This window comes from Podarcis cretensis (genome assembly GCF_951804945.1).
Source record: "Podarcis cretensis genome assembly, chromosome: Z".
NCBI classification, from domain to species: domain Eukaryota; kingdom Metazoa; phylum Chordata; class Lepidosauria; order Squamata; family Lacertidae; genus Podarcis; species Podarcis cretensis.
Window position 1 is genome coordinate 387,300 of NC_137184.1, and position 27,563 is coordinate 414,862.

General features: G+C 44.6%; 1 protein-coding gene across 3 annotated transcripts in view; it reads right to left on the reverse strand.

Annotated features, from left to right (window-relative positions):
• Positions 1-27,563, reverse strand: part of NEK6 (NIMA related kinase 6) — a 95,182-nt gene that overhangs the window by 3,164 nt on the left and 64,455 nt on the right. For all 3 annotated transcript variants that reach the window (XM_079962203.1, XM_079962202.1, XM_079962204.1), the window contains 4 exons: positions 23,489-23,597; positions 22,313-22,420; positions 8,328-8,422; positions 2,846-2,959 (listed from right to left, as the gene is read on the reverse strand). In XM_079962203.1, coding sequence (XP_079818329.1) covers positions 2,846-2,959; positions 8,328-8,422; positions 22,313-22,420; positions 23,489-23,597 — 426 coding nt within the window. The remainder of the gene's footprint in view (positions 1-2,845; positions 2,960-8,327; positions 8,423-22,312; positions 22,421-23,488; positions 23,598-27,563) is intronic.

The window sequence follows — 27,563 nt, forward strand, 5'->3', positions numbered from 1 at the left end:
GGGAGAGGGAGAGGGAGAGGGAGAGGGAGAGGGAAAGAAAGAAAGAAAGAAAGAAAGAAAGAGAGAGAGAGAGAGAGAGAGAGAGAGAGAGAGAGAGAGAGAGAGAGAGCCTTGAGCCTCTGATCTTCTTCCATCCTGCCAGTAGCAATAGAATCAGTTATTTTAATGGTAATTAAAAGCCTGACCATCCCACAATCAGGTCCCGTGCATCAGGCGGAGATCCTCACAGGAGTAAAAAAAAGCGGTTTCCAGGCAGCAAGAGGGTGAATTGAAGATGGTTTCTGATGGTTGCAGATCACCTTCTGTACTTTTGTCAAATGCAAACCAGTCATGAGTGTTTCTACACTACTGAAAGAGAATAACCAAGCCCACCCCCCCACCCTGTCCGCATGTCCTCAGAGGAAGCCATTCTTGTAACTAGGAAGGGAGACACTGCTGGACACGGAAGGCGTTTTGTCAGGAATTAAGGAGCCACTCCAGACAGGGCTGCCTTGTCTTGTTCTGCTCTGCTCATCCAATGTCTCTCCTGAAAGGGAGGCCACCTGCATCACTGCCCCTCGCAAAGACAATACCCTATAGCCACCGCCAAATATCACTTCCCAGTCTCCTCTGCCTCTTCTTCAGCAAGGCACCACAACTTCACAGCACAGACTCCCCCCCATGAAGCATTTTCCTGACCCACACAGAATGAATCATTATGGAGTGCCAACTCAATACTCCAGAGACTAAATGTTTACTCACATGGCTAGGAATGTGTGTGGGATGTGTGTGTGTGTGTGTGTGTGTGTGTGTGTGTGTGTACTGGTACAGTTTCACACAACGGCAATTCACCCAGTGTGCTGGCCTGTTGCATGCAAATGCACCATCTGGAACGGAGTTCTCTGGGACCTGCCACTTTTATTTGAGCTCTCAACCATCCTCCTCACGCTGAATTGTATCACTAGACTGCACACTCTCTTTAGCACTGCCAGAGGGAGGCAAACCGATAGTAATTGGAAAGACAGGAAACACATCTGTCAACTTGCACTAATTCCTGCTGCCAGAAGGCAGATTCCAAGAAGCTGGAGCAGCAGCAAGGCGAAGGGAAAGACAATGAACCTGGCTGGGCCACAGGAGTGGTCTGCAAGAAGGAATCGTGCTCAAGCAGCCAGAAAGTTGCCAGGAGGGGCCGGCATGGCTGCATCAACACTCCTGCGCATCAGGAAGGGGAGAGGAAATGCAGGCACTTGTCCAAAGTAGGACCAGCAGCAGCCAGGGTCATTTAGCATAAGCCTTCCAGTATGGAAAGGGATGTGCATGACCAGTTTCCTCAGTTGCCATATGCAGCCGGGGTGGAAACTCTGTGCCAAAAAATGCCACAGCCTACAACTTGGACACCGTACAAGACCTGGGCTAATGTGCATACTGATGTTCCTTCTATTCTGAAGAGGAGGACACAGCACTGGAACCACCTCTCCTTGCCTACTGGAAACTCTGCTCAGGCACACTCTGCCCTTCCAGCTAAGCAATGCTCCGGACTTAGCAGCCAAGAGAAGCGGTGCAAGGAAAGGCAAATTTTGCAAGAAGCTGATTGGAATGCTCAAGACTGCCTGCTCCTGGTGCAAAGGCTGACACAACTCATCCCCCCCCCCCACGCCTCCACATCAAACTCTCAGCAACTTATACATAAGATCCCAGTGCATTCATGGTGATCTGCTTTTTACACACTGAATTCAGAGAAAAAAACTTGCTGGAATACTGGTCACCTTGCTCCCCTTAAGTTGTGTGTGTGTGTGTGTGTGTGTGTGTGTGTGTGTGTGTGTTAAATTCAGAGCTTGTTCCTTGTGCCCCTTCTCTGGCATTTATGCCCACCCCCACTTCCATTACCAAACAAGCAGGTTCACATTTCCTTAAAATCAAGACTACAGAAGCTACTGGTGTGCGGGAGGCAGCAGACTTCTGAAAGCGCACTTGGGTCTTTCATCTGCCCTGATCTCATCACTTGCTTTCCAACTCCAAAGGGTTAATATATTTGTTTAAAAGCTGCAGAGGCGCACATGTGCTGGCAGCACAATCACCGATCGGACTGCAGAATGTATGGCGAATATGTGTGTGGCAATGCACTGCTGCTGTTGTGGTGAGATGAAACAACAGAGAAGCTTCCTATCCTCCTTGCACTGCAATATAAAGGCCTGTGGATTTTTTTACCTCCTACTGGACACTTCAAGTACTTGGGCTGCATAAAACGTAGTAATTTCTAATGTGGCTATTGCAGGAAAGCGATTTTTTTCGATGTGTGGGTGCCAATACAGCTCCTTGCCAAGGGTGCAAGGGACCCTAGGTATGCATCTGGAAAATTGGCAGGAAGGAACACTGTCGACCACTCTCTCCCACCAGGTGCTCCTTCCATTCGTTCTTAAAACACTGCATTTCACAAATGATGAAGCTCGAAGCTTATGCTGAGATCCCCTGAGGGCTGTACTTGGTCCAGCATTTGACAGGCCCGTTTTTAGCAGATGCCAGGGGGCAACTTGCAGCACATTTGGGCCCAGTCACACGATGCTGTGCACTGGAGAAGGAAAACCAAGCTTTAGGCATCACGGTGCTGCCCATCCTGCTGCCTCAGCACTGCTCTGCTTTCCGTGAGCATCACACTTGCTGCTTTATGGTTCCTGATTAGAAAAAGTTTCTGAATATGCAGCTGTGTAAGCAGGAAGGCATTTCCCCCTTCTGAAAAGGCTTTGAGGATGTGCCAAGGCAGTTGCCTGAAGATGCTCCACTCTTGAGCTCCCTGCCATGTGTGTCTTTGTGTGTGCGTGTTCCTTCCATTCAGGGCCCAAGAGAGCGTACAGCTGAAGCTACTCACCTTGTCAGAATAATGTTCGGTTGGAAGAGGGGGGTAATCACACTGCTCTATCTTTTGGCAGAGCGAAAACAGGTTCATTTTATCGCCATAGAAGGGACTCTGGAGAGCTGCCATCTAGAAAGAAAATATTGGAAAATAAGTAATACAGGAGAAATGTTCAGGGGGGACCAACTGAAGTTCGCACGGGTCTGCTGCTTGGCAGTTGTGACCAAGTTGGTTGTGACCATTTCCACAAGCACAACTTGGAAACTTGCCAATAAACGGGTGGCTCTTCCAGGAGGTTCTAAGGACCATTGCAAATGAACTTCTTGAGGTGTCCTTGGCTACTCCCCCGCATTGCATTGGGATGGGCCATTGCATCCTGGTGGGGCAGCTCATGCTCCACCAGATGCCATCCGCCTCCAGCAGCTGCCCCCTCTTCAGAGAGCTGGATCTGCAGCCCCTCTGCAAGTATCTCTGAGCCACAGGTTTGGCCTGAGAAGAGCAAGTGCAAACTTTTCTGCCAATGGTAAAGACTCATGCTTCATACTGATGGAAACATTTTCTGTTTGCTTCATTCAAAGGGCAAATTATAACCTTGTTTACTGTACAGAGAGATCCAACTTCTTACGTAACAGCCCTGTCACTTTTTTGGTCCATTTGGTTGCAGAAGAGACACTTGCCCTGCACACGGGAAAAATTTTATGCAGGCTTTGCAGAAATGTGAGGCAGCATTGAAAGTGTCTGCTGGACAGCCAATCGCGCAGCCCTTATACATTCAAAGCAATTTATAACTTCAGAGATGGCAGAGGATAATCCAGCTGGATATTTTGTTAATTCACCCTCAGCAGCTTAAAAAAATTCTGCGGTTGCTTCTTTCTTTCACAAACCCAACCACTAAAAACAAGCAGTATGACTGACTGTAAACACATGCAGAAGACTCAAGCAACAAGGCTAATGGCATGAAAGGGCCTTTCAAAACAAACAAACAAGCAAACAAGCAAACAAATAATGGGTTGCATCCAACTAAGCCCTACTCAAGAGTCAACCCACTGGAATTGATGAATCCAAGTTAACCATGCTCATCAACTTCAATAGGTCAACTCTGAGTAGGACTAGCATTACATACAGCCCCATCTCTCTTCAGTCAAATCCTGCTTCCTATTTGAAACTCTTTCCCAACCCAAAGAAATATGTAAATTCTAGAAGTTGACCTGAACTTCAGCAGGACAGAAAAGCAGCTCCGTTTGCTCAACTTCACGGAAGTACAAAAGCAGCAATAAGATGCCCCTGTGCACCCCAGATACCTTTTCCTCTTCAGGCATGGGAGCAAGCAAACACACACACACACACACACACACACACACACACACACACAACGTGCCCCCAACAACACGCTCAGCAGAAGCATAAGGCCAGCCCCCCTCGCCTCCATCTCCAGGAAAAGAGCCAAAGACACACACACCCCGCTCCCCATTTACATCCGCCTCTAATAAGGTTGGTCTTCAAAGCGAGTGCCGCCAGCGAGTGGCACAGAGGCTCGGCAAGCGAGAGCGGCGTCCCCTCAGCATGCGGCCCCCATGGAGCCCCAGCTGCTTATTAATCCATAATGCTATTCAAGGGCTCCCTGTCACTCTCGCTGTCACAAGCTGCCCCTCCACAATGAAATAATCCTCCTCCTAATGAAGCACTATTGGATAATTGTGGATATTATCTACTCTGGTTAGAAGATCTTTTAAAGACCATTTTGCCGCAAGCTGCGGCAGATCGGCAAAGCCACCACTTCTTTTTATTTGTGTTTGCGGAGCCTCAGCTCTGAGCCACTATTTTAATAGGGAGGGTCTATTTGAAAAGTGTTAAGTCTTTTGCTCATTATCATGCACAGGGGGTAGCGACCTAAAGAAATCTGCCTCTTGGAAGGCAATCAGCAATCTCCCAGCAAAGGTGGTTGCTGTTGCTGTTGTTGTTGTTGTGGTTGTTGTTTCTAATGCAGTGAGGGGGGGGGGGAGAGAAGTTACTCCAAGGCACTTCTCACCCATTTATTACTTTTATAAACAATACTGATAGAGAACACAGACAAATTACCAATATCCATTTGGGCAGTTTAGAAATTTGGCAGTGAGGTAGAGGTCCCTTGATTTATCCATTAAGAAAAGGTGCCCAAATCAAACTGGATTTCCGTGATATTAAAACTTTGTTTCCCCAACAGCACAGCTTTAGTCACGGGCCTCAGTTCTGCTTCATACACCCTTCCATGTGTGTGGGGGGGGGGGAGGCACCCACCCCAGGGATGTGTTGGGAATGGGGAGTCAGCCATTGACGCCACTGAGACCCACTGAACACAGGCAGCTCTCCAACCCCTCCAGCGCAGGGTGGCTATTCAAGACTCCTTTGCCCACACAGGGGCCTGCACCAAATCCCCAGATCGTATCCTGAGAGATGGCTGCAGTGGCAAATCTGAAAACACAACGGTAAGACTCCCAGCAGTGCTAGCCAGAGCCCTGTTCCCCCATTCTTGTCATCTACGGACAAGGGCAGCCTGTCTGAGGCACTGAGCAAGAGGCCCCCTCACTCCTGTGACTGGAATGGCCAAGGTGGCTGGCTGAGGTCTGTGGCTTAGATGCATTTGAAGGCTTCGTTTTGACATCTGGATTAGAACAATTGCAGTGGAATGGCTGGATCCCCGTTTCAAACTGACCACCATGCTCTACGACTGGTCTAAGAAAATAAAAATTGCTCCCTGTGTTTAAATTGATTATCTTGTTAGAACTGCTAAAGCCATTGCTTGCAGCTATTTACAGGAGAAGGAGAACTTATTTTTATCCCTTGCAAGTTATCTTGATGACAGATCCCCAGGAGATGGTGAAGCCTTCCCACTATTTTGATAAGATTTAATATAAATCAATGTGAGATTGTAAATGTCAAGTTTAAGTGGCATTATCTGGCTTCACACACACACACACACACACACACACACACACACACACACACCAGCCCAAATAATGTTAAAGTGAATTCCAACTGGCATGTGTGCCTCTAGGCTACTTGGAGACAAAATTCCCCCAGTTTATCTGCACAACATAATCAAAAACAAAAAGCACAGAGAAAGCTTCTTCCACCCAGTCCACCGCTGCTTTCCCTATTTTTAACAAAGCAAGAGCGGAGGCATGAGGATGAGAACAGAGTATTGACACTGACATCTTTGGTGGCCTCCACTGCCACTAAGCAGTGGGCAGGACGGGGCTTGTTCAGGGCTGGCCACATTTGCAAAGATGCTTCCTTGGAACAATATCTGCAGATACGCTTATCTCCGCTGAACTGAAACTTCAAGATTACAGCTGGAAGTGCCATGGCTGGCTTAGAACTGACTTGGGCCTGAGTCACGGAAAAGCAGGCAATTATGAATTAATATACTAATATATACACACAGAAATAAGGAACACTCTTCCTGGTTGCTGACCTAAATGTGATCAAGGCCTGACTAGAGAGCCTGACTTAATTACAAGCTGCCACCATTTATGGAAGGTAACAAATGTGGGGAAAGACAAAAAACGCTCTGAGGGAGCCAAACCTCTTCTCATGCTGTTTCTGAGACAAACATAATCGCTGGAAGGTCTTTTTCAGGCACACCAAGGATAGGGCCACCTGGGGGAGAGCAGTGTCACCTGTGACTGTGGCTTTCCCAGAAGAGTGAGCCACAAAGGTTGCAGTTCCACTGGTGGGAATGGCAGAGACCGGCTGTGGGGGTTCTTCCTTTCAGAGTTAACAATACTGGGGAAGGGGGATAATTTTAGAGACTGTCACACTGCTGTGCTTTCCACAGTAGAAGACACTCAAGCAACCGTAGACACAAAAACACACTCCCACCTAGTGCTATAGTTCTAACAACTGCTAACGATGGCAGTACGGAGAGGAAAGCATTTTCATTTCATCTTGCCCATCCTAATGATACTGAGCAGGACACACCAGGACGTGCACCAGGGCCTCTGCTTGAGGGCTCACTCTGGACACATCAGGAGCAACTGGATGGCTTGCCTTGATTAGGTCTGTTTTAAGGGAAATCCCTCCCATCACCCACGACTTCAAAGTCAGTGGCAGCAGAGCTCTTGCAAGAGGAGCAGAGGGCTGTTACGAGTCACGCTGTGCTGCTCTCTCAAAGGCTACTCAATCCCTACCACGGCATCTCATTGATTTCATTTATTGACTTCTCCACACCGATATTTCTCTCTCCCTCTTGATGGACCCTGCATGGTGCTTTTGCACACTGCCAACAAATTAATCAGCACCTATTGAGCTGCTGGATGACTCAGACCTGAAACCCCAACAACAGCACACTGCCTGGTCCAACAAGCATCTCATTACACCTTGTGAGCCAAGCACACCCCCCCCCCCCCGCGAAGGAACAGCACTATCCCCACGGCTCTTATCTGACTTAGGACGGCCTCCTGCACCCAGTATTTTTGAGATTCTTCAGCTCAAAACCCAGCAAGGAAGACTGTCCTCTGGGGAAATGGGTCTTCTTAGGTCTTTCTCATCTGCCCTTGGACCTCAATGCAGAGTCAGCAGCACCTGAGTTCCTAACTGAGACTGTTTCCCCTCCTCTCTAGGTTGTTGTTGTTTTAAAGGCAAAACTATTGCAATTCATTCTGTCATTGGCTGATGCCAATACAAACACAACACAACGCAAGGACCACTGGAACTCTACCTTCCAAAGTAATACCCTACAGGCTACCCTGACCATGATCTGCAGGCAGGCAGACCCCGGGGTTCCCAAGCAGCTTGCTCTTCCAGGGCTCTTGGCACCAAGTCTCTCACTGAGTTTTAAAAGCAGCTCACATTGATGCACAGGAAGCTTCAGAAGAGCACCCAAGAGGCAACCCCCTGGGATGTTCCTCTGCCCTTGCCATCAATGCTCAAGTTCAGGGTCAGACATGCACTTTCAACACCACCGGTTGCTTGAGCATTGCAGCTCTCAGACCACATCACAAATCATACATAACTTCCTTCAAAACGTCTATGGTACTCACGTTGACAATTATAGGTTAAAACAAGTTACACTTTTATACCAGCGGCACAGTTGCAACAGGGTATTTTGAGAACAGCCCAGGACTAAGTAATATGCTAAGTATGGATGGAGCATGAATCCTCTGTGACCAAACCAAAGATGCAAGCAGTTTAAGTTTCTGAAACTCACTATCACACAAACTAAACAGCATGAATTTAAACTCTGTGTCAGAACCAAATTTTTGGGCAATGTAATTAATGATTTGCAAAACAGGAATCTGACTTTGTCCTTGATTCTTGCCTTCTTTGGTCAAGATCCAGCAATCCTAGGCACTGTATGGACTCCTCAAAATTTGGCATTTCCCCAGGTCTGTACTCATCCAACAGTCTACTAATTCGTGATATTCAGAATGGAAGGCAAGTTTTATTCTCTGAACTATTCATGTGCCACTTATTTCCATTTTTCCACACTGTGCATAAACATGAAAGTGATACTTACCTCATACAATAAGCAGCCCAAGGACCAGATGTCCGATTTAAAATTATAGCCATTTTCATGTATCCTTTCTGGGGACATATAGTAGGGTGTTCCCACTGCAAGAGACAAGCCCAGAAAGAGAGATCACTCTCTGAAGAGAGAGCACCATTTGTGCGATGATCTGTAAGCAAACTAACGGACCAGAAGCTGTGGGAGCAACAGGATACTTGACATTAAAGAAATTAAAGACTAGGAAATGAAAACATGGATATATTAAGAAAAACACATACTCTGAGGAAGACTCCATCTCAAAACCAAAGGTCACCTTTTCCTACTGACCACATTCAGCAACACAACTGCTAAAAGTTAGCAGCCTCTATTGGCCATTAAATAGAAGATCTCTCTGCCAGACTGTTGAGGACAAAAGCAGAGATTAAAATGGCTTCTCCGGTCCTCATTAATCCAAAGCCAAAGGTGACAATGGGTTCAGGGATTTGGCCCCCCAAAAAATTTGTTCCAGATCTGCCCATTGTCCATCTGTAGCATGAACAGCATTGGAATCGCATGTTGAACCAGAGGTCAAATGCTCTGGAAGGCCTGCAAATGCCATCTTCCTAGTTAAGATAACCCCAAACTAATTAGTAATTGTTGCAAGAATGAGCTCATGTATGTTTTATATTCACTTGGTTTGATATATGTTAATTGGCTAGCTTTGATGCTATGCTTACCTGTCAGCCTTGGGATGCTGGGCTCTAGGGCCGGAGCGGGGAGAAGCTTTGCACAGCCGCCACTCAGGTGTAATAAGGGGTTCTGGGCAAAATGATGTATACTGCTTTGTGCATAAAGGCTGTATGAATGGTTGCTTGGGTGTGGACACACATCTGTAAAGGCAGTGAGGCTCTGCACATGGTGGTGTAAGCTTACACCTTTCTTTATAAAGCAACAGAACTGGCCATTTTGGTCTTTTTGAAATCCTCCTTTGGTGTCCCTGCACCAAACCACTCACTCCTGCCATTCTTGGGAGCCTGCAGTTCAGAACAATTAAGGACTGACACAGCAGGGAGCAGTTCAAAGTTTAAGCCCATTAAAGAGGGGACATTGCCACTGCTTCAGGCAAAGCATGATAGCCTCAGTTAGCCCCACCTCTTATAACATAGGCAGTCAGAGTGCAGTAAAAACTCTCAAGGATTTGACAAGTGCAGTGCAGCAAGACATTTGATACTGGAAACACAGGAGATACCAGATCAGTGTGAGCTCCAAGACCACCAAAACCCAGCCTGGAGTACAGAGGAGAAATATACCAAGCTAAGCTCGCTGGCTCCTCTGGACAGCTGGAATATACTAAAGTAATAGAGGAACAAGGGCTTTCTCCTCCAGCTGCCTGCTACTGGGCTTTTGCCTTTGACAGCGGCTAGGAACCAATTATCAATATCCTAGTCTCAGTACAAAGTTGTGTGATTTTAAGGAGCATCTCTTCTGGTTGGGAATTGGGTCAACAAAGAGGGAGGCTCATTCCTTGTGAAGAGCAGCCTTTAGGAAAAGGAAAAGCCACACTGTTTAACATGCCTGCCTCCATTTCTCCCTCCTGTGCCCACACCAGCATTTCAAGTGAGATAAAATACTCAGTCGAGGTCTACTTCATCTGAGCCCTTGACCCAGGTCTGCTCTGACTGTGCAGCGGCGCAGAAGCCGGATTTGGTGTGTGTGTGTGTGCGCGCTCATTAGCTAGCACCTCTTTTAATGAACTACACAGGGAGACACACATCAGGACAGCAGAATACTAAGAGGAGGCAAGGCTGGGTGCTGGCTTTTGAAATCCTTGTCTGGCTAGGTTCTTAACCGCACACTTCAGGAAAGGGAAGCATATAATCAATGACTATTTTGCTGTCTCCTTCCAAAATGCATTATATTAGATCATTTAATCATGCTCTAATCATTGCTCTCCATGTGTTGTTGGACGACAACTCCCATCAGGTTCAGTAAGCATACTCAATAGGCAGGTATGATGGGTGTGCAGCAACATCTAGGGGGCCACAGGTCCCCCCTCCCAACCTGATGGTTTCTAAAACTGAAAAAGTTAAAGTCAACTGCTGCAGTAGAAATGGATTATCTGAAGCCTCTCCAGAAGGCAACACCCAAGGTCTCTTCTGAACCTGGATACCCAGCATGACTAATACTGAACATTCCCAATGGCTCCAAAATACTAAGCATTAACTGTGTATGTAGCACTTTTTCTTATTGTGCTGATCTTACAGTCATCCTCTTATTCATATCCACAAAAATTCTTAAGAGGCTGAGAATGATCTGCTTAACACCACCCACAGGCAGTGAAGAAGACCCTTGATTCTTGGCCTCCTCGATGGAGGTTTACCACTCTATCCATAAAACCTACTCACTTTCCTGTCCCCTCCTATTTTCAAGCCCTACTAGGTACATTTTTCTGTACTGAAATTAAAGTAGCCTTGGCCCAGCAGGACTCTCACATTCATGGGAGTGCTTACTTTTGAAGGAGAGGATGGAGATGGGTCCACTAAATACCAGATTTTGTTATCCAGAAGACGCACATTCTATAACCCTTTCCTGCGGTATCCTGAGTGAAGTAGCTCTGCACACGCTCAAAGGCACTGAGCCCTGAGTGAACCTGTGCACAACAGTGGGAGCGAGAAAATGTGTGTGAGGAAACACACACACCTACCCAAACCTTGGGGAGTCCAGAGCACTCTGGGGGCAAAGGCAGAGCCTCTGGCATTCATGAAATCAGAACACAAAGTCTTGGGTCACCACAGAGTCCTTTTGAGGAGACTTGGAAAGTTGCTGCTTTGCATTCTGCAGTTGTGCAATCCTTTGTTCAATATAAAATTGTCATTCCAAATAATGCCTGAAAACGACATTCAATCAAAGCAGAACGACAGTGTTTATGTTACGGGTGAGTGCGCCATATTCCTAATTTGCTTTCTGCACATTAAACTGTACTATTACGGGAAGTAGGTCTGTGGAACAGCCTGTTTGTCACCCTGGCCTGCTAAGACTACCCTGGGCACCTGCCTATCGGGGTGGTGGTGGTGGTGCTGTCAGCAAAGAAATGAACAGGCAGATCTCTGAGCTTGAAAAGAAGGAGAAGGGAGACTTCCGGGTCGGCGCCATCGCCGAATGGCGGACTCCCTCCGAGCTCCGGAGGGAGTCGGCTGGGTAGGGGTCGGGTCCTGCCGCGCTGGCGACGCGGGGACCCTCAAAAACCATGGGCGGAGATGCCCATGGACTTGGTGACTCGGCGGGCACCGTTTGCGGCCCCCCCGACCCGCGAAGGAGCCTTTTTAAAGGCTGCGGAGCGGGTGACGGGGGGGGGGGGAGTGTGGTGCTGTGAGTCCAATGCTTCCCCTGCCCAGCGAAGCCGCATGCCATTCGGCGGAGAGCAACGACTTCTTCTTTGAAAATTTCGGATTTGGACTAAAAGGAACAACCCGTGAGTAAATTGATTGGACTTAAAAGGGAAATTTGATCTTTGAATTTGGAGCGAGCGGGGGGAGTGCAAAAAGGAAGTCCGCCCCCCGCCCCCCCCGTTGTAGATGGCTCAACGCAAGGATGTGACAACTAAGATCGAGAGATGAACTTGTTTACCTGAAAAAAAATTTTAACTTCACGAAGGGAAATTACAATAATTGTGCTGGAGGAGAAGACTGATTTGTGGGAACTAAAATGCAACCCCCCCCGGGAACCGGGAACGATCCGCTATGAGAGACTGGTGAAGAGACACAGAAACTTTGACAGCTGTCAAAGTAGCTGTCAAAGCAGGAAAATAAAAGAGAACTTTGTTACGATGGCTTTGCTGGTTAGATTTGTTACAATTTGGACATAAATTATTGGAAATAAAGGCAACAAGTTATTTGACTTTTGGGTCTGATTTTGAAAGAAATTAAGTTACCATATTCCCTCTAGAGGGAGGCTGGGACATTGCAACAGTAGCAGCAAGTGGAAAAATACTATGAATTTGAGCAGGATCTGTTATCTCTTGGGAAAGCTGCAAAAACGAAGCATTATTTTGTCTACAGAGGTTTCTATACTAAAGGAGACAATGGATTTATCTATTGAAGAAAGGAAGGGACTTGACGCAAGTTATGTTCCTGAATAACAAAAGCCTCTGTGGAGAACAAGAAGTTTCTGAATTAGAAGGTTTCTGCAGCAGAACAGGAAAAAGCAACCTGAGGAATAAGAGCTGGACCAAATTTGAAGCCGGAGTATTTGGAACATCCAGACTTTAAAAGGACCAAGAAATAGAATTTAAGTTAGACTCTTAAACATAGAGGTCTGGATGGAAGAACAATGACTTTTTCTGAGAGTTTTTTCGAGATTGGACTTTCTGAAATTAAAAGCTATCAAAAGACGGCAAAGTGGAGTTGAGATATAGACGTGGATACACCAGGCTGGCAGTAGACAATGGATGAACTTTGGGGATTGGAACCGGGGAATGGGGGGGGGGGGGAGAGATTTGGAATCCAAAGGCTGTAAAATTATATATTATTTCTTTCTTTTCTTTTTTCATGTTTGTTGTTTGAAAATAGGGGAATTCGTGGAAGGGAAATGGGGTCGATCTTAGGGAATTATATAAAATATAAGGAGAAATGGTTCATTAAGATAAATAAGATAAATTAATTTGGAATAAATGGGTTATTTAAAATTATAAATAAGGTTTTAAAATTTGGGGTAAGAATCTGTGGAATCAATTTAAGGGAAATGGAATACAAGAGGGGGGGGGGGGGAATTCCGGGAAAGATGCCACTGAAACCAAGTGTAAATCATATTTGTTTTTTCTTTCTTTCTTGCTATCTTTCCTTTTTATTCTGGAAAATTTTTAATAAATATTATTAAAAAAAAAACAACAAAAGAAGGAGAAGGGAAAATGTATTATTTTTTAAATAAATGCCAAGATAAAAGACTGACAAGCCCAATTGTCTTCCTGGCCTGTCCAGCATTAAGTGGGGATCTCTTGTAATGAGCATCTTCCAGGAAAGTGCACAAGACTTCCGATTTAATCAGCCAGGACTCAGCAACGCATCACATCAGCCAATTTGACAAGAGGAGGCTAATCAGAGGCTATTAACCAGAAAGTTTCCATGGCAGAGAAGACAAGGATCCTGGGGGTGGAAGAACAGCCTATGGAACGAGAAGGCTTGGGATGAAGACCTGGGAGCCAGCTGTCAGATTTCATGTATGGGTTCTTTTGAGGGACAGGTGGCTACTATGGGCTGGGCTGCTGAAAGCACCTTTTATGGGTTATGCCATGTATGCAGGGCTGGTGTGCAATCAGAGCTTTACCATCAATCCTCCCAGGCTGAGAGGGGAAACTTCACAGGAGCATAAGAAGCCCCCGCTGCTGCATGCTCTGGGCATGGCTGGACTCTAGGGACATAGGCCATACACCAGGTTAGGCTACTGGCCCATCTAGCACAGCATCATCCGCACTGATTGGCAGTGGCTGTCCACGGCTTCAGGCAGAGAACGATCCCAGACCCACCTGGAAAGGCTGCCATGAATTGAACCTGGAGCCTTTTCTGCATGCAGAGCCGATGGGGTGGCGCTTGCCCTGAAGGAGCAGGCTCACAGTTTTGGGGAGCTTCTGCATCCACCTTTGTCACTGGGGGCTCAGGTAGCCTCAGAGGCTAGAAGTGCCTTTTACCAAGTGCAATTGGTATGAAGCTATGGACATTCCTGGACTGGGAAAGTCTGGCTACAATAGTTAATGCACTGGTTACTTCAAGACTGGATTACTGCAATGCGCTCTATGTGGAGCTTCCCTTGCGCTTCATGAGGAAGTTGCAGTCAGCAAAGAATGCTGCACTGGCTGCCGGTTCGTTACCAGGTGTTGCTCTTAGCATAGAAAGACCTTAACACATTGGGGCCAGTTTGCCTTTCAGATTGCACTCAACCACGTATGCTGCACTCAACCACTTTGATCTGTGGAGCTGTTGCTGATACAGGTGCCATACAAGACGTGTTCCACATTTGTGAGACACAGTTTTTTAGTGTGGCAATAGCCACCCTTTGGAACTCCCTGCCTGTTGACATCAGGCAGGTGCCTTCACTGTACTCTTTCCAGCACCTGCTGAAAACATTTTTGTTTAGGTAAGTCTACCTAGATATGTAAATGTTGATGCATGTTTTGTTTGCAGTTCTTCTGATCACATTTTTTTTAAAATGTTTTAAATATTTGTTTTAAAGTTTTTGCTGATAATTTTATTCTTTTATTCTCTTTGTAAATCATGTTGAAGTTTTGTACAATCAAGTAGTTTATAAATTTAATTAAATAAGATGAATAAATTGCTAATGTATAAGGGTGTGCTGGTTCACCTGGGTGTCTTTCTCCTGTACCTGCGACTAGTTAAGCGTGTGAGAGTGACTCAGCACAATCTAAAGCATGGTTACTTGTGCTTGAAGCAGTGCTTTTTCGGGGGGGAATACAGGGGTACGCATATCCCTAAATGTTTTGTGAATCTAACAGGAGAAGAAACGAAAATTTTAAAATGCTAAGTTTCTTCTCCAGCAACTGAATCATCAGTTCCACTGCCCCCCCCCCCAATCATGGTGGCTTCATTTCCTTTCCCAGTGTTTCCTGAGTCTCAGACGGAAGCGGGCATTTAATGTGTGAAGCAGTGTGGAATGTGGATGTGTGATGTTTTACTGATGAAAGTTTGGCCTCGTTGAGGGGCAGTATTTAAATCTGAATAGGAAAATGAGTATTTTTCATTATCACAGCCACCAAAGAAGTGTAAAGTTAATGATGACCTCTGTAAAAACAAAAGATGGCACAACAGCAAGCACAGGAATGGGGAAGATGTTAGTGCCCACAACCTCATACCGATGTGGAAGTTACTGCCAGCTGTGTAATATGAGGTAATGCATGTTCTTTGTACTTTTGTCCAATTACTGTATTTATTTTCCCCGCTTTGAACTATAAAATAGTGATTTTCTTGAGTCAAAATGAGAGTACCCCTAGTTTTTTTTTAGAAAAAAAGCATTGGCTTGAAGTCAGTTTGCTCTTGGTCCCTCCTGCCCTTGGCCGGAGCCTAGCCTGTTGGAACCTGGCAAGGAGACTGTGAGCTGCTGGAAGAATTGTGCAACATACAACTGCATGCCTACAAGCTGTGGATCTGCACTATACTCTCAGTAAAGGAAGTGACTCTACCTGGAACTGTCTGGTGTTTTTTCTGTTCCACTGGCACACTCCACATGCCACAACATAAATAAGTAAAGATTTACAATCCATTCGGCCACACGAAAGACTGCCATACACATAGCTAATTTAGTTTTTAGATAATTAGCCCATGCATTTTCAATTTCTTCCATAGCTATTCATAAGCTATTGTGAAGGCCCAATTTGGGCAAAAAGGGTTGTTCATAGATTTAATAAATAAAATGTCTAGGGCTGGAGAGCCATATTTATGCTTTATGTACTTTAATGGGCAATAAAATGATAGGCAGCCATGTGGATAGCCAGACAAGAGACTTGGGTTCAATACACACGTCTCTGCTATGGACTCACTGGGGCCAGTAAGATGGTCTCAGGCTTCCTGTTGCAAGATGGGAACAGTATAGCTGACCTACTTTACAGTTTGCACAAAAAGGGGAGCTACTACTTACACTATGCAACTTCATTTTCAAACACCTATCCACATAGAAACTAAATGCTGACACAGAGGTCCAGACATGAAACATGCATGAAGAGATGTGGCTTCAAATGACTTCTGTAAAAAGAACATCAATTTGATGTTTGCTTCCTTTGAACGGATACACTCAAAATTTAGAAGTGCTTTTCCCTACTCTTGCTGATTGTTTAAACCACAGCATTAGCTCCAAATATATAAGCAGGCTGAGGAGCAGGAGATGAGTGCTCATTTTCCCACGCTGTAAAAATTATTATTATACTATATGCTATTAGATCACAAAAATGCTGATTTAGAATTCTAAAACCCTGTTTATTAATTAGACAAAAACTTACTGATTAGAAATGCATGCTAATTTATTGCAAAAACTATAGAAACTTTTTTTTAAAAAAATAATTAGACTATTGACTGTGAGCCAATTGCAGAGATCAGATAGTTACTAGACATAAAAACGGAGTGAAAGATCATTCAGGGAATCAGTGGATGCCGCTAGTCCTCAGCCTCTAATAATATCAAGCCAAAATGGCTTTTTCTTTCTCAAGAAAAACAGTTGTAAATAAATAATAAATTCAATTTTAATTCAATTCAATTATATATTTGCATTAAATTCTGTTTTAAAACCATGCATATATATATATATATATATATGACTAAAACATTAATAAAATAAATTAATAATAATAATAATAATAATAATAATAATAATAATTTAAATCAACTGTTATCTACCATCATGCAAAAAATGTAAGTTCTCCCCAGGAATCACCACCCTAAGGCAGCCCTAAATTCTGACCTTCCCCAGTTTCAAACCAAGATACAAGAGGGCCTTGAAGGGGCAAAGCTGCTTAAGGCAGCAGTGAGTTCCAAAGATGCTCTGCTCCTATCAAGACAAACCCTGCAAGTTCTGAAGCATGTTCATGACGTATGAAAAAGGCAAAGAATGCTCCCTTCAGAAGATGCCTAACTGCTGCAAAGCTCCAGCCATTCAAAACAACTATTTTTTTAGGAATACTGAGTTTTAGAGTGTCACTTGCATCTCGGTTCAGTTATGATATAACTCCAAAGCTAGAGAGCGACATTCAGGGTCATTTAAGCCTGAACATTCTTCTCCAGGCACATAAGACACGTGGCCTGCTTCTTATGAGGAGCGCTGCTTCTTCAGCAACACTCAGTTTACTTCAGGTATAAATTGGAAAAATAAGTTTCTTGAGGCGTATGTTGCAAAAAGAAAATCTTCCCATTTTTTCACCTCCCTACTGTAAATAATCTGGTACTTTTAAAATTGTCTACAAAATAGGACTGTGTCAAAATATTTTAGTAAATTAATATTTTACAATTCATCTATTCTGGTAAACCATTAATATTTATTTTTTCTTTAAAAAGACATTACCTCTTAACTCCTGTGACATGGCTGAATTGTACAGAACAAGCATAGCGGATTCTCTGTCAAGACTATTCAAAATGTATTTTGCTGATTGGAAGCCAGGAGTTCAGCTCAGTGGCTGAGCACCCACCTTGCAAGCAGGAAATCCCAGGTACAATTACCAGCACCTTCAGGCCAGGCTGAAAAAAAAGACTCCTGCCTGCAGCCCTGGAGAACGGTTGCCGGTTAGCAATGTCAAGACTAGTGCCACTGGATTCTGCTCTGGTCAGACCTCACCTGGAGGAGTACTGTGTCCAGTTCTGGGCACCACAGTTCAAGAAGGACACTGACAAACCGGAACGTGTCCAGAGGAGGGCAACCAAAATGGTCAAAGGCCTAGAAACGATGCCTTATGAGGAACGGCTAAGGGAGCTGGGCATGTTTAGCCTGGAGAAGAGGAGGTCAAGGGGTGATATGATAGCCATGTTCAAATATATAAAAGGATGTCACATAGAGGAGGGAGAAAGGTTATTTTCTGCTGCTCCAGGGAAGCGGACACAGAGCAATGGATCCAAACTACAAGAAAGAAGATTCCACCTAAACATTAGGAAGAACTTCCTGACAGTAAGAGCTGTTCGACAGTGGAATATGCTGCCGAGGAGTGTGGTGGAGTCTCCTTCTTTGGAGGTCTTTAAGCAGAGGCTTGGCAACCATATGTCAGGAGTGCTCTGATGGTGTTTCCTGCTTGGCAGGGGGTTGGACTCGATGGCCCTTGTGGTCTCTTCCAACTCTAGGATTCTATGATTCTATGATTCTATGACTGCACTAGATGGAACAATCACCTGACTTGGCATAAGACTGCTTCCTGTGTTCCTAAATACAGGACGGAGAAGCCTTGGTTCCTCCTGCCCTCAGCCCAAACGCTAATGGCACAAGGGTGGCTTCACTACACAGAACCGCCATTCACACATGTGGGCTGATGCACCGACAAAGAGGCCCCTTCAGTACAAAGTTGGTCTGGCATGAGGAGCAACAGGATGTTTACACCTTGATGTTCTCTTTGGACAGAAATAGAAACAAAACCTAAGGGGCATAAGTCTGGATCAGATCAATGTGGGTGTGTGCCCCTAATCCAGGGTCTCGCTTCCAGCACTGACTAGCCAGGTGCTTCTAGGAAGTCCACAAGCAGTCTGTGATGATGCTGTCCAGCCCCACCCACTGGTTAATAATACTGTACAGATTCCATCTGCTGCCCATCGGCTATCAATGGCTGCATATTACTTCCAGTATCAGACAGTCTGAATAGCAGCTGCTGGGGAACACGAATGGGCGGTGTGCTACGACCATTAGCTTGCAGGCTTCGCATGGACATCTGGTTGACTGCCAGGAGAGCAAAATGCTGGACTAGAGAGGCCCTTGGTCTATGTTGTGTTACCAAGACTCTCTTGACCACACATCATTTCCCCAATCCCACATCTCTGCAGTTTTCTACACCACCAATACAAAAGTTGTCCTCTAAGAGAGTAAATACACAAGACCAAATCCTGTAAGGTATCTGTGGCATGAGAGCAGTTTCTGCCATTTGGGAAATAAGGCCATACATCAGGTTTCCTCAAAACAAAGAAAGAATGTCATTATTGAAAAAAGACTCTTTAAAAAATGCAGCTGTGGACTGTGCCTCACATAGTAATTTCATAAAAGTGACAACTCATTGTATATTTCAACACTGGGTTGCAATGCTAACATAGTTACTCGTAAGCTATTCTAACAGCATCCCATGAAAATCCAGGTGCCCCCCTGTGCAAGTCTGAATGTATAGTAATTAAATGTTCCTGGTAAAGAATAAACACAAGCTGTGAGAAGAGTAGGCAACTAAATGTATGAAATCCTTAGTTTGGAAAGCTTCTATAGCTGGTCACTGTATTACATGGTCCCCATATCCCACAATTATTTCCTGGAAGAACTTGCAAGTCAAGTATCTCCCAGCAAACCGTTAAGTGCATACACTGAACTACAGCTGAACTGGGCAATCCTGACATATGAAGGAGAACATCTCACCTTCCAACAGCAAAAGGCAGATGGTCAAAGGGGGAGCATCTGTAGAACACTGCCTAGACTTTGCTAAGGATTTTCTAACTGCTTGTGATGAGACAATATCACAATTTTCCCAGTGAGACCGACACGTTCCCTTCCCATGTTTGAATAAGGTTTGGGGTTTACTAGCATTAAGGACTCAACATGTGGAATGATGTGCACCTAAGTTTATTCTGCCAGCCTGCTGTCAGGTATTTATTTAAGTGGGCCTCACCCCTGTCTTGCTTTATGAATGCAGACTTGTGGTGAAGAAATAGGAGCCTCGAAATCCAGCCGTGTAATTTGTCGTGCACAGCCGAGACATTCGCTTGTATCTGGCGAGGAGCGTATGGGCAAATCTTTCATTTTTCTTTCATTACCCCGGCATGTACTGTCACTTAATTTTTATGTATGCAATCCTTCCTGACAAATATGATCTGCTGCTGGGTAATTCGTTTGACGTTCATTCTGTTCCTTGCTCTAATTATGGCTTCCATTTCTGACATGGAGGCGTCTGTGCTGCCAGAGCCAGGAGTACACCTGTCAGACAAGTTGTGGTACTGCCTAATGCCCTTTTATGCCAGTCTGATGTTAGCAAATACAAAGGGAGGAAAAATAGGTGAATCTATTTGCATAAGCCCTGCACTCAATTCATGGGTCAGCAGCCTTAGATATTAGAGTTTAGGACGGTTGCCAGGGCAACACTGAAATAGGGGAAAAATTCCAGTATTGCAAGCAGAGTCGCTGTGCATATGCATTTCCTAATGTCTATCAAAATGTAGATTTCCAGATTAAACTAAACCCGAGGTTGTGCTACTGTGGAGCAAATAAAAATAGTAAAGTGAAGGAAGATGAGTTGAACTTCAAGGGGTTGTTTTGATTTTCAAATGAAACATTTCTCTGGCTGCAAAACAGACTTGCGCTTCGGTGCAAGACCAAACTCAGGATCCTTTGGCATTCCAGCACTCTAATTTTGCTGCTCGGAGACTGTTTCTCCAGAAGGGCAGCCTAGTCATTGCCAAGGAGGAAGAGAGAGGCTTCAGCAAGTGCTCCATTAAAAGCACTGACACTGGTCTCCTGCCTTCCTCATGACTGCCTGGTCCAAAGTCTTAATTTCATTATTCTAAGCGTAGCAAATGAGATAAAAGGATCCTATTTTTTACCACATCTAATGCAATTTTAAGTTGTTCTGAAAGGGAGAAATTCATTGGTGTGGCCCAGCCTGACCACACATATACCACTAAGACAGCATCCTTGCCATTTTCTGTTGAATTCACAAGAGCACCCAGGCATACTTTCCATAGCAACCAAAGACCATACTTCTTCTCCCACAGTGCTGCAATGGCATGCAACCTTGCAATCTCAGAAACACACGTTCAATACAAGCAAGTTAGATAACGCAAATCAGTAAGGCCAAATGGACAGCTTGTGAACTAGATGCCAGGAACCAAAAGGGAAAGTGGACATCAACTGCATCCTGTAAAAAACCTTCAATACAAAACAGCCAGATGTTGATAATAAATGCTACATTTATCATAAATAAATTTAAACATTTTTTAAAAAATTATTTCTAATTGTATTATTTCATCAGAGATGTGCTTGCTAGCCTCAGCTCCTTGCTAGCCTCAGAGAGAAGGGATAGAATGTTAACTAACTAACTAATACAAAGTGTCAAGGAGTTTACATTTGCTGGTGTCAAATAAGGACGCACTGGAAGTCTGATCAATGCTGAAGGATATACAAAGTCCACATCATTCTACAAGTTTGGAGTGGATAAAAATAATGAAGAAACAAGAAAAATGGAATAAAAAGAGGCATAGAAGTTTCATCCTTCCTTGGTTTCATATTGTTACCTCAATATGTTCCTTCACACAGTGGTACCTCGGTTTACAAATTCTTAAACTGAAACCCTTCTTAAAACTGAGGTGCGCTTTCCCTAACGAGGCCTCCCGCCGCCGGTGCCCTTCCACCGTTCGGATTCTGTTCTTAGACCCAGGTAAAGTTTGCAAACTAAGACTACTTCTGCTTTTGCGGAGTTTGTAAACCGAATCGTTCTTAAACCGAGGTACCACTGTATTGTCGTCTCAAGGCGGTCATACTGCACCTCAGGTGAGTTTGCACAGGATACGTGGAAGCAGGTAACTGAAAACAGCAAATCCTTGATAGCCAATAAATTAAGTCTTCTAAAGTTATACAGTATGAACCAAATAGGTATCTGTGGCTTTATGAATAATGCACAAAAACCTTAATACGAAGCAGTACAATTTCTGAGTTGCATCCCCCTCGCCACTATCTGAAAGAAGAGTCACAACCTGTTTTTCCTTATAAGCAGGCCTAGCGCATGCAGAAGACTTGCTCGGGCTCCTTTAACCATTTGATCTTAAACTGTAGAAGAATGTCATGTAAACAAAGGAAGAGCCACCAGAGGCCACAGAAAGTTGTTAGGATCTGGCCTACTGCTTGGCCACAGTCACTAGTCCTTTCCACGGGTGTCTGAAGGTGGCTGCTATAAAACTTGCATCACACCAGACAGTCAGAGGTCCGTCTGTGACTTCAGAATTCCCTTGTGAAGAACAATGGCAATTACACCAGCAACCATTCCACAATTCAGGAACAAGAAGAGATTTTTTCTTTTTGAGCTTTCATAGCAAATTATTCATTTACCTTCTAAATGGTGTTTCAGATCTCCAACAAAACAAAAAGCAAGGCACTCAAAGTAGAAGGTAATAAATACTGGCCGACAGGGGTAATGTTGCAGAATAGCATATTGCACATCTTAGCTGATCATAAAACATATAATTTAATCACTAATAGGTAAAAAAACAGCAACTACTATGTGACCAAGAAATCTCTGACTGAGTCAGGGGAATTGAGTAACTGTCACTCAGGCACAATTTCATGAAGGATGTTACCTAAGGAATGTGCGGCAGTAGTTTTAGAGCTAAAGAAGCGGCCCAGTCCAAGATCTCCAAGTTTCACAACTCCAGTGGCTGTTATGAACACATTGGCTGGCTTTATGTCTGGAAGACAGAAGAGAGAAAGTAAGTCAACCCAAGAGGGCTTTTTTGGGCTCCATCACAGCCCACAACTTCCTCCCCAAGGATGAGTGACTAGGTATGCGTGTACAGAACTTTGAAAACTGAATTTCCTAAGCCACGTTATTGATGCTTTCCCAGTCTATTTTACACACCAGGAGAAAGGAAGTTTGTGGGGAAGGATAAACATATTTTCCCACAACAAACAAATGAAAATTGAGTCTGGCTTAAAACACTGCAAAAGCATAAAGGGCCGTTATGCTCTTGAAGGGTAATTTTATTTTTTAAGGATTTTGAACATTTGGAGGAAAATAACAATAAAAATAAGCATGCACCTGGACAAAATACTAAAATTAGCAACAATATTTTCTCTTTCCAGGTTACAATTGCTTGCATTCAGATTGGAACGAGTTCCTGGGAAGACCACTGCAGCCTCATAATTATAGAACTATTAGTATGGTATTTGGTGAGGGTGTCGTCATAGCCAGGAAGGACTGATGGCCTCCCTAGTGCTGCTTTCTCATCTGTAAAATAGAGAAAGGAACAACAGCCTCGTGGGCCTGGAGTGGGATGAAAGGAAAATCCTCATGAACTTGGTGATGAAGCAAAATAATTTGGAAGAGCAGGACAAGAGCAGTGTTTGCTACACTGCAGGGAAAACCAATTTGAGGGCAGCATCAGGACAAGCAACTGTTGTTACACATTTGTGTTTTCCTGAAGCATCTCTCTTTCAGAAAGGGAAAAGAGCTTGGCTTAGCATTCCCTGCGCCCACTGGTCCCGGCATTGTGCTTCCAATGCTGTTCTAAATAGATGCTGTGACACTTCTACCAAATTTCCGTTGTGGCAACTGGAGGCACCTCGTCTCCATAATCCTGCTGATCGCCTCAGACTGAACGCTTTACAATCAGGCACAAGGAGAAATCCATCTTGCAAGCTCCACTGTCTCTAAGCATGCAATGGCTGAACATCAGCATAATTGTTTTTGAATGTAGGCGCTTACTAATTGGAACATTATACTATTATTCAGCGAAAAGAGAGTGAATTAATGTTACCTCTGTGCATCACCCTGCGGGAGTGCATGTGTTCAACTGCACTGCACAACTGCACAAAATATTTCCAAACCGTTCTTTCTGGGATTAGCCGCTTCTGCTTTTTAAAATACTGTGAAGAGAAAACAAACAAAAAGATGAACAAGACAGCACTGAATCTCTCTCTCTCTCCCTCAGTCATGGCTAATGTGTTCATCAGCTGCCACCTTACTGCTGTCCTCAAGACCATCAGGCAAAGTAGTTCAGCCTCTGCTTCCCATTTAACTCCTTGCCTATGTATAGAAACTTCAATGCAATTCACTAATTAACAGCATTATGAAAAATATGCTTAAATAGGTTTGACATTTTTGAATGGACACCAATTATAATCAGCATTAATCTCGTTAATTACATTGCAGAACATATTTAATGCCTCAAAACAACAAATGTCTAGAGTGCCTTGCCTTAAGAAACAAAAGGATTTGTTAGGAGTGTGTTGCTGTTTTTTTATTTTTATCTTTAAACCCAGCATCTTGAAGATGTTCATCAGAAACATCATTATAAAAGAATTCTCCCTTAAGTAAACAAGCTACTGAATGCTCCTCTAATATCAGATATGGAAGCACTTTTGCAGCAGTTTGCACATGGATAAAACGCCCCAGAAAGTTGGGATGCCCAAAAACAGACAAGATGCCAGATTACATTAGTTGCTATTCCTGTATTGCAGGGGGTCAGGCTAGATGACCCTGGGATCCCTTCTAACTCTAACTCTAATTTTGTGATTCCATACTTGTAGCATACTACTGATCGAAACAAATGGACTGCAGTAACTAAGGCTGTGAGTGTTCAAAAATGATGCCTGACAATGCTGTAGCTCAGGACCGCAATACCTCTAGGACGAACTCTCCCCATAGGAACCTACCCGGATCCTGTGGTCATCATCTGAGGCCCATCTTCATGTCCCCCTCAACAAGGGGTCCAGAGGATGGCAACACAAGAAAAGACCTTTTCTGCGGAGGCTTCTCATTTGCAGAATGCTCTCCCCAAGGAGGCTTGCCTGGCGTCTTCTCTGCTTACTGTATTTTTCACTCAATAAGACACACTTTTCCCCTCCTAAAAAGTAAGGTGAAATGTGTGTGCGTCTTATGGAGTGAATGAAGGCTCCATGGCTTCAGCGAAAGCAACGCGAAGCCTCCAGAGTGCAGCGGGAGCATTCCCGCTGCGCTCCGGAGGCTTTGGGTGGCTATCCCTGAAGTCAGGAGAGCAAGAGGGATTGATGCGCACTGATCCCTCTTGCTCTCCTGGCTTTGCTTCGCTGGAGAGGCGCTGTGCAGCTTTCCCTCTCTGCGCAGCGCCCCTTCAGCGAAGCGGGAGGAGAAACGGAAGGGGCTCCATTTCTCCTGCCGCTTCGCTGAAGGGGCGCTGCGCAGAGAGGGAGAGAATATTTTTTTTCTTGTTCTCCTCCTCTAAAACTAGGTGCGTCCTATGGTCGGGTGCGTTTTATAGAGCGAAAAATACAGTATTTTTAGGCACCAGGCTAAACATTCCTCTTATAAAAGGTAAAAAGGTAAAGGATCCCTGGACAGTAAAGTCCAGTCAAAGGCGACTATGGAGTTGCGGCACTCACTTATACCTCCCAGGCCTTTGGCTAATACACAATCTGTAGCCTTTAAAACTTGTTCTTGTTTGTTACTATGCCATGTATTTTTGTGTTTTTATATTGTAAACTGCGCAGTGATCCTCGGATGAAGGTGGTATAGAAATTAAACAGACAGACAGGCAGATATCAACATGGTATTTCAAGAAATCCCAAATTCTGCACACTGTTTTGTATTTATACTGCCTAATTTATACAGCATTCTCTCTTGAATGTTTGTTTTCCTATGGAATTGGAACTCTGAACATGACCAGAGTGGCAGAAGGTACGAAGGCAAGACTCTGAACCTACTCCCCCTTCCACCCACTGAACTCCAAAGACTTCCACCACTGCCAAATATTTCCTTAATACATGTATTGTCAGCATCGCCCTTGAGCCAGTGTCACCAACTGGACTCATGCACTTCAACCTCGACTGGGCTAGGCGAGCTGGGTAGCACTTCCAGAGACCACCAGGTCAAAGTGCTGTGGACTCACAGCTTAAAGTTGTGAGCACCGGATTCACTTCCACAATACAGTCGTCGCACAGCAGAGTATAGCAGAGTCTGGCAGTGTATACACGACTTGGAGCGCAGCTCTGTAGAATATCTTCTTTTATTCTATAACTACAGCTATAATACAAAACTATATACAGAGCTAAATAGGTCTAAGCATAAATGAATGCTGCACTGAGTGTCTGCAGCTGCTCTTAGCAGCAACCTTATCTCTACACACGATCTCTAACACTCAGTCTCTCTCTCTCTCCGACACACTGACTGACTGACTGACTGACTGACTGACTGACTTGGTGCAGGAGCTGAATAAGTAGAAAGCAGAACACTGCTCCTCCTCTCTGGAGAATCAGCAGACTCGTCAGGAGATTCTTGGATATGGGAGGGGTGAAATCTCCTCATCTCCTCAATAGAAATCAACTTTAAAAATCAGACTTTCAAGGTACTACACCAGGACCAATTAACAAATTCCAACCTTGCACAGTGTAAGCATCCTCAGAATTAATTATCAACTTCTCCCACCGTTTCAGCAGAAAGCAACATACTGTATTTTCTGAGCAGAATAATACACACAATAGGCCAGAAACTCATGCAGGGGTTACATTCTGGAGGTCAGTGCAAAAGGCAAAAACACACAAAGTCAGGAAACCCCCCTGGAACTGCGGACCCCATGTGACCATCCCTACCCTACCAGCCTCTGGGAAAGTCATGTGAGGCCACTGGAAGGCTGTGGGTGACACAAGATCTCCTGGGGCCTTTATGAGATCTTGTGAGATCTTAGATGGCCCCTTCCATCTGTTTCCCCCGTTCTCCATTTATTTATTTATTTATTTATTTATTTATTTATTTATTTCCCCACCACCCTCGCAAAGCAGCAACTGCGAAAGTAAACTACGTGTAAGCTGTGGGTCTACTGTACAGCCTTTGTTTGCAAGAATCATACACCTTTAAGCCAAGTGGTACATGTCATTGCTGGAATGAAGCTGAAATGGTCATCCAGTCCACCTAAACCAATGCAGCTGAAGACTTTGGTTGCATCTTTTAGACCATGTTTCCGTTGTGCTCTCCTTCTCTGGACAGATCTGGAACTGCATCTGTTTGGAGTAGTACCGTAGGTCCCACCCACACACCCACCTCCACTTGACACCTATGTTAGTTTTAGGCCACAACACAATCTTTACCATTTTATCTCTGAGGATTACAATGAAAAGGGGAGGAATTTATACACATTCTACGATGCACACTCTCACCAGAGAGCCTCAACCACTCTTATGGCTTCTGTGCCACACTGCAGCCACACCTGGGACTCATCTGTCTTGAACACAGACTATTCCACACTGGAGCATTAAAGAGTATGTGAATGAGAAAGTCCTGTGACTCCTTGCAGGCATTTCAGACTGAAGTTCTGTGAGATGCAACTTCCGGTTTGATCACATCCCGAAGCAGGTCATGTGTTTGAGCTCTCTGGAGATGAGCATGATCACTGGGGGATTTTTTGGGGTAGCGTGAGAGCGCCGCACACCCCAAAATGCTCAAGAGGGTGTCTTGAGCCCACAAAGAAAGCAGCAGCAGCGTGAAAAGTGGACCCTTGGTTCCATTCGCGAAAGCAAAAGGGAAAGGTCTCTCCCTCCCCCCCAGTGAGAAGCCTCAAAACCTGAGTGGCAATAGCGGTAAAACTTTCCAGAAAATAAGGAACTAAATTACACCGATTAGCGTCAAGGCAATGAAGCTATTACTACTATAAACTTAAAAAATAACTGCAGGAGGACAATTAAATAGCAATATCAGGAATGTCATCAATATTTTGGAATACCTGGAAGATATAAGTGATAAACCAGCAGTACTCATGTTAGTAGATGCTGAAAATGCGTTTGACAACATCTCCTGGGATTTTATGAAGACACAAATTAAACACATGGGCCTAGGAGAGACCTTTGGCAGAGGAACAGAGG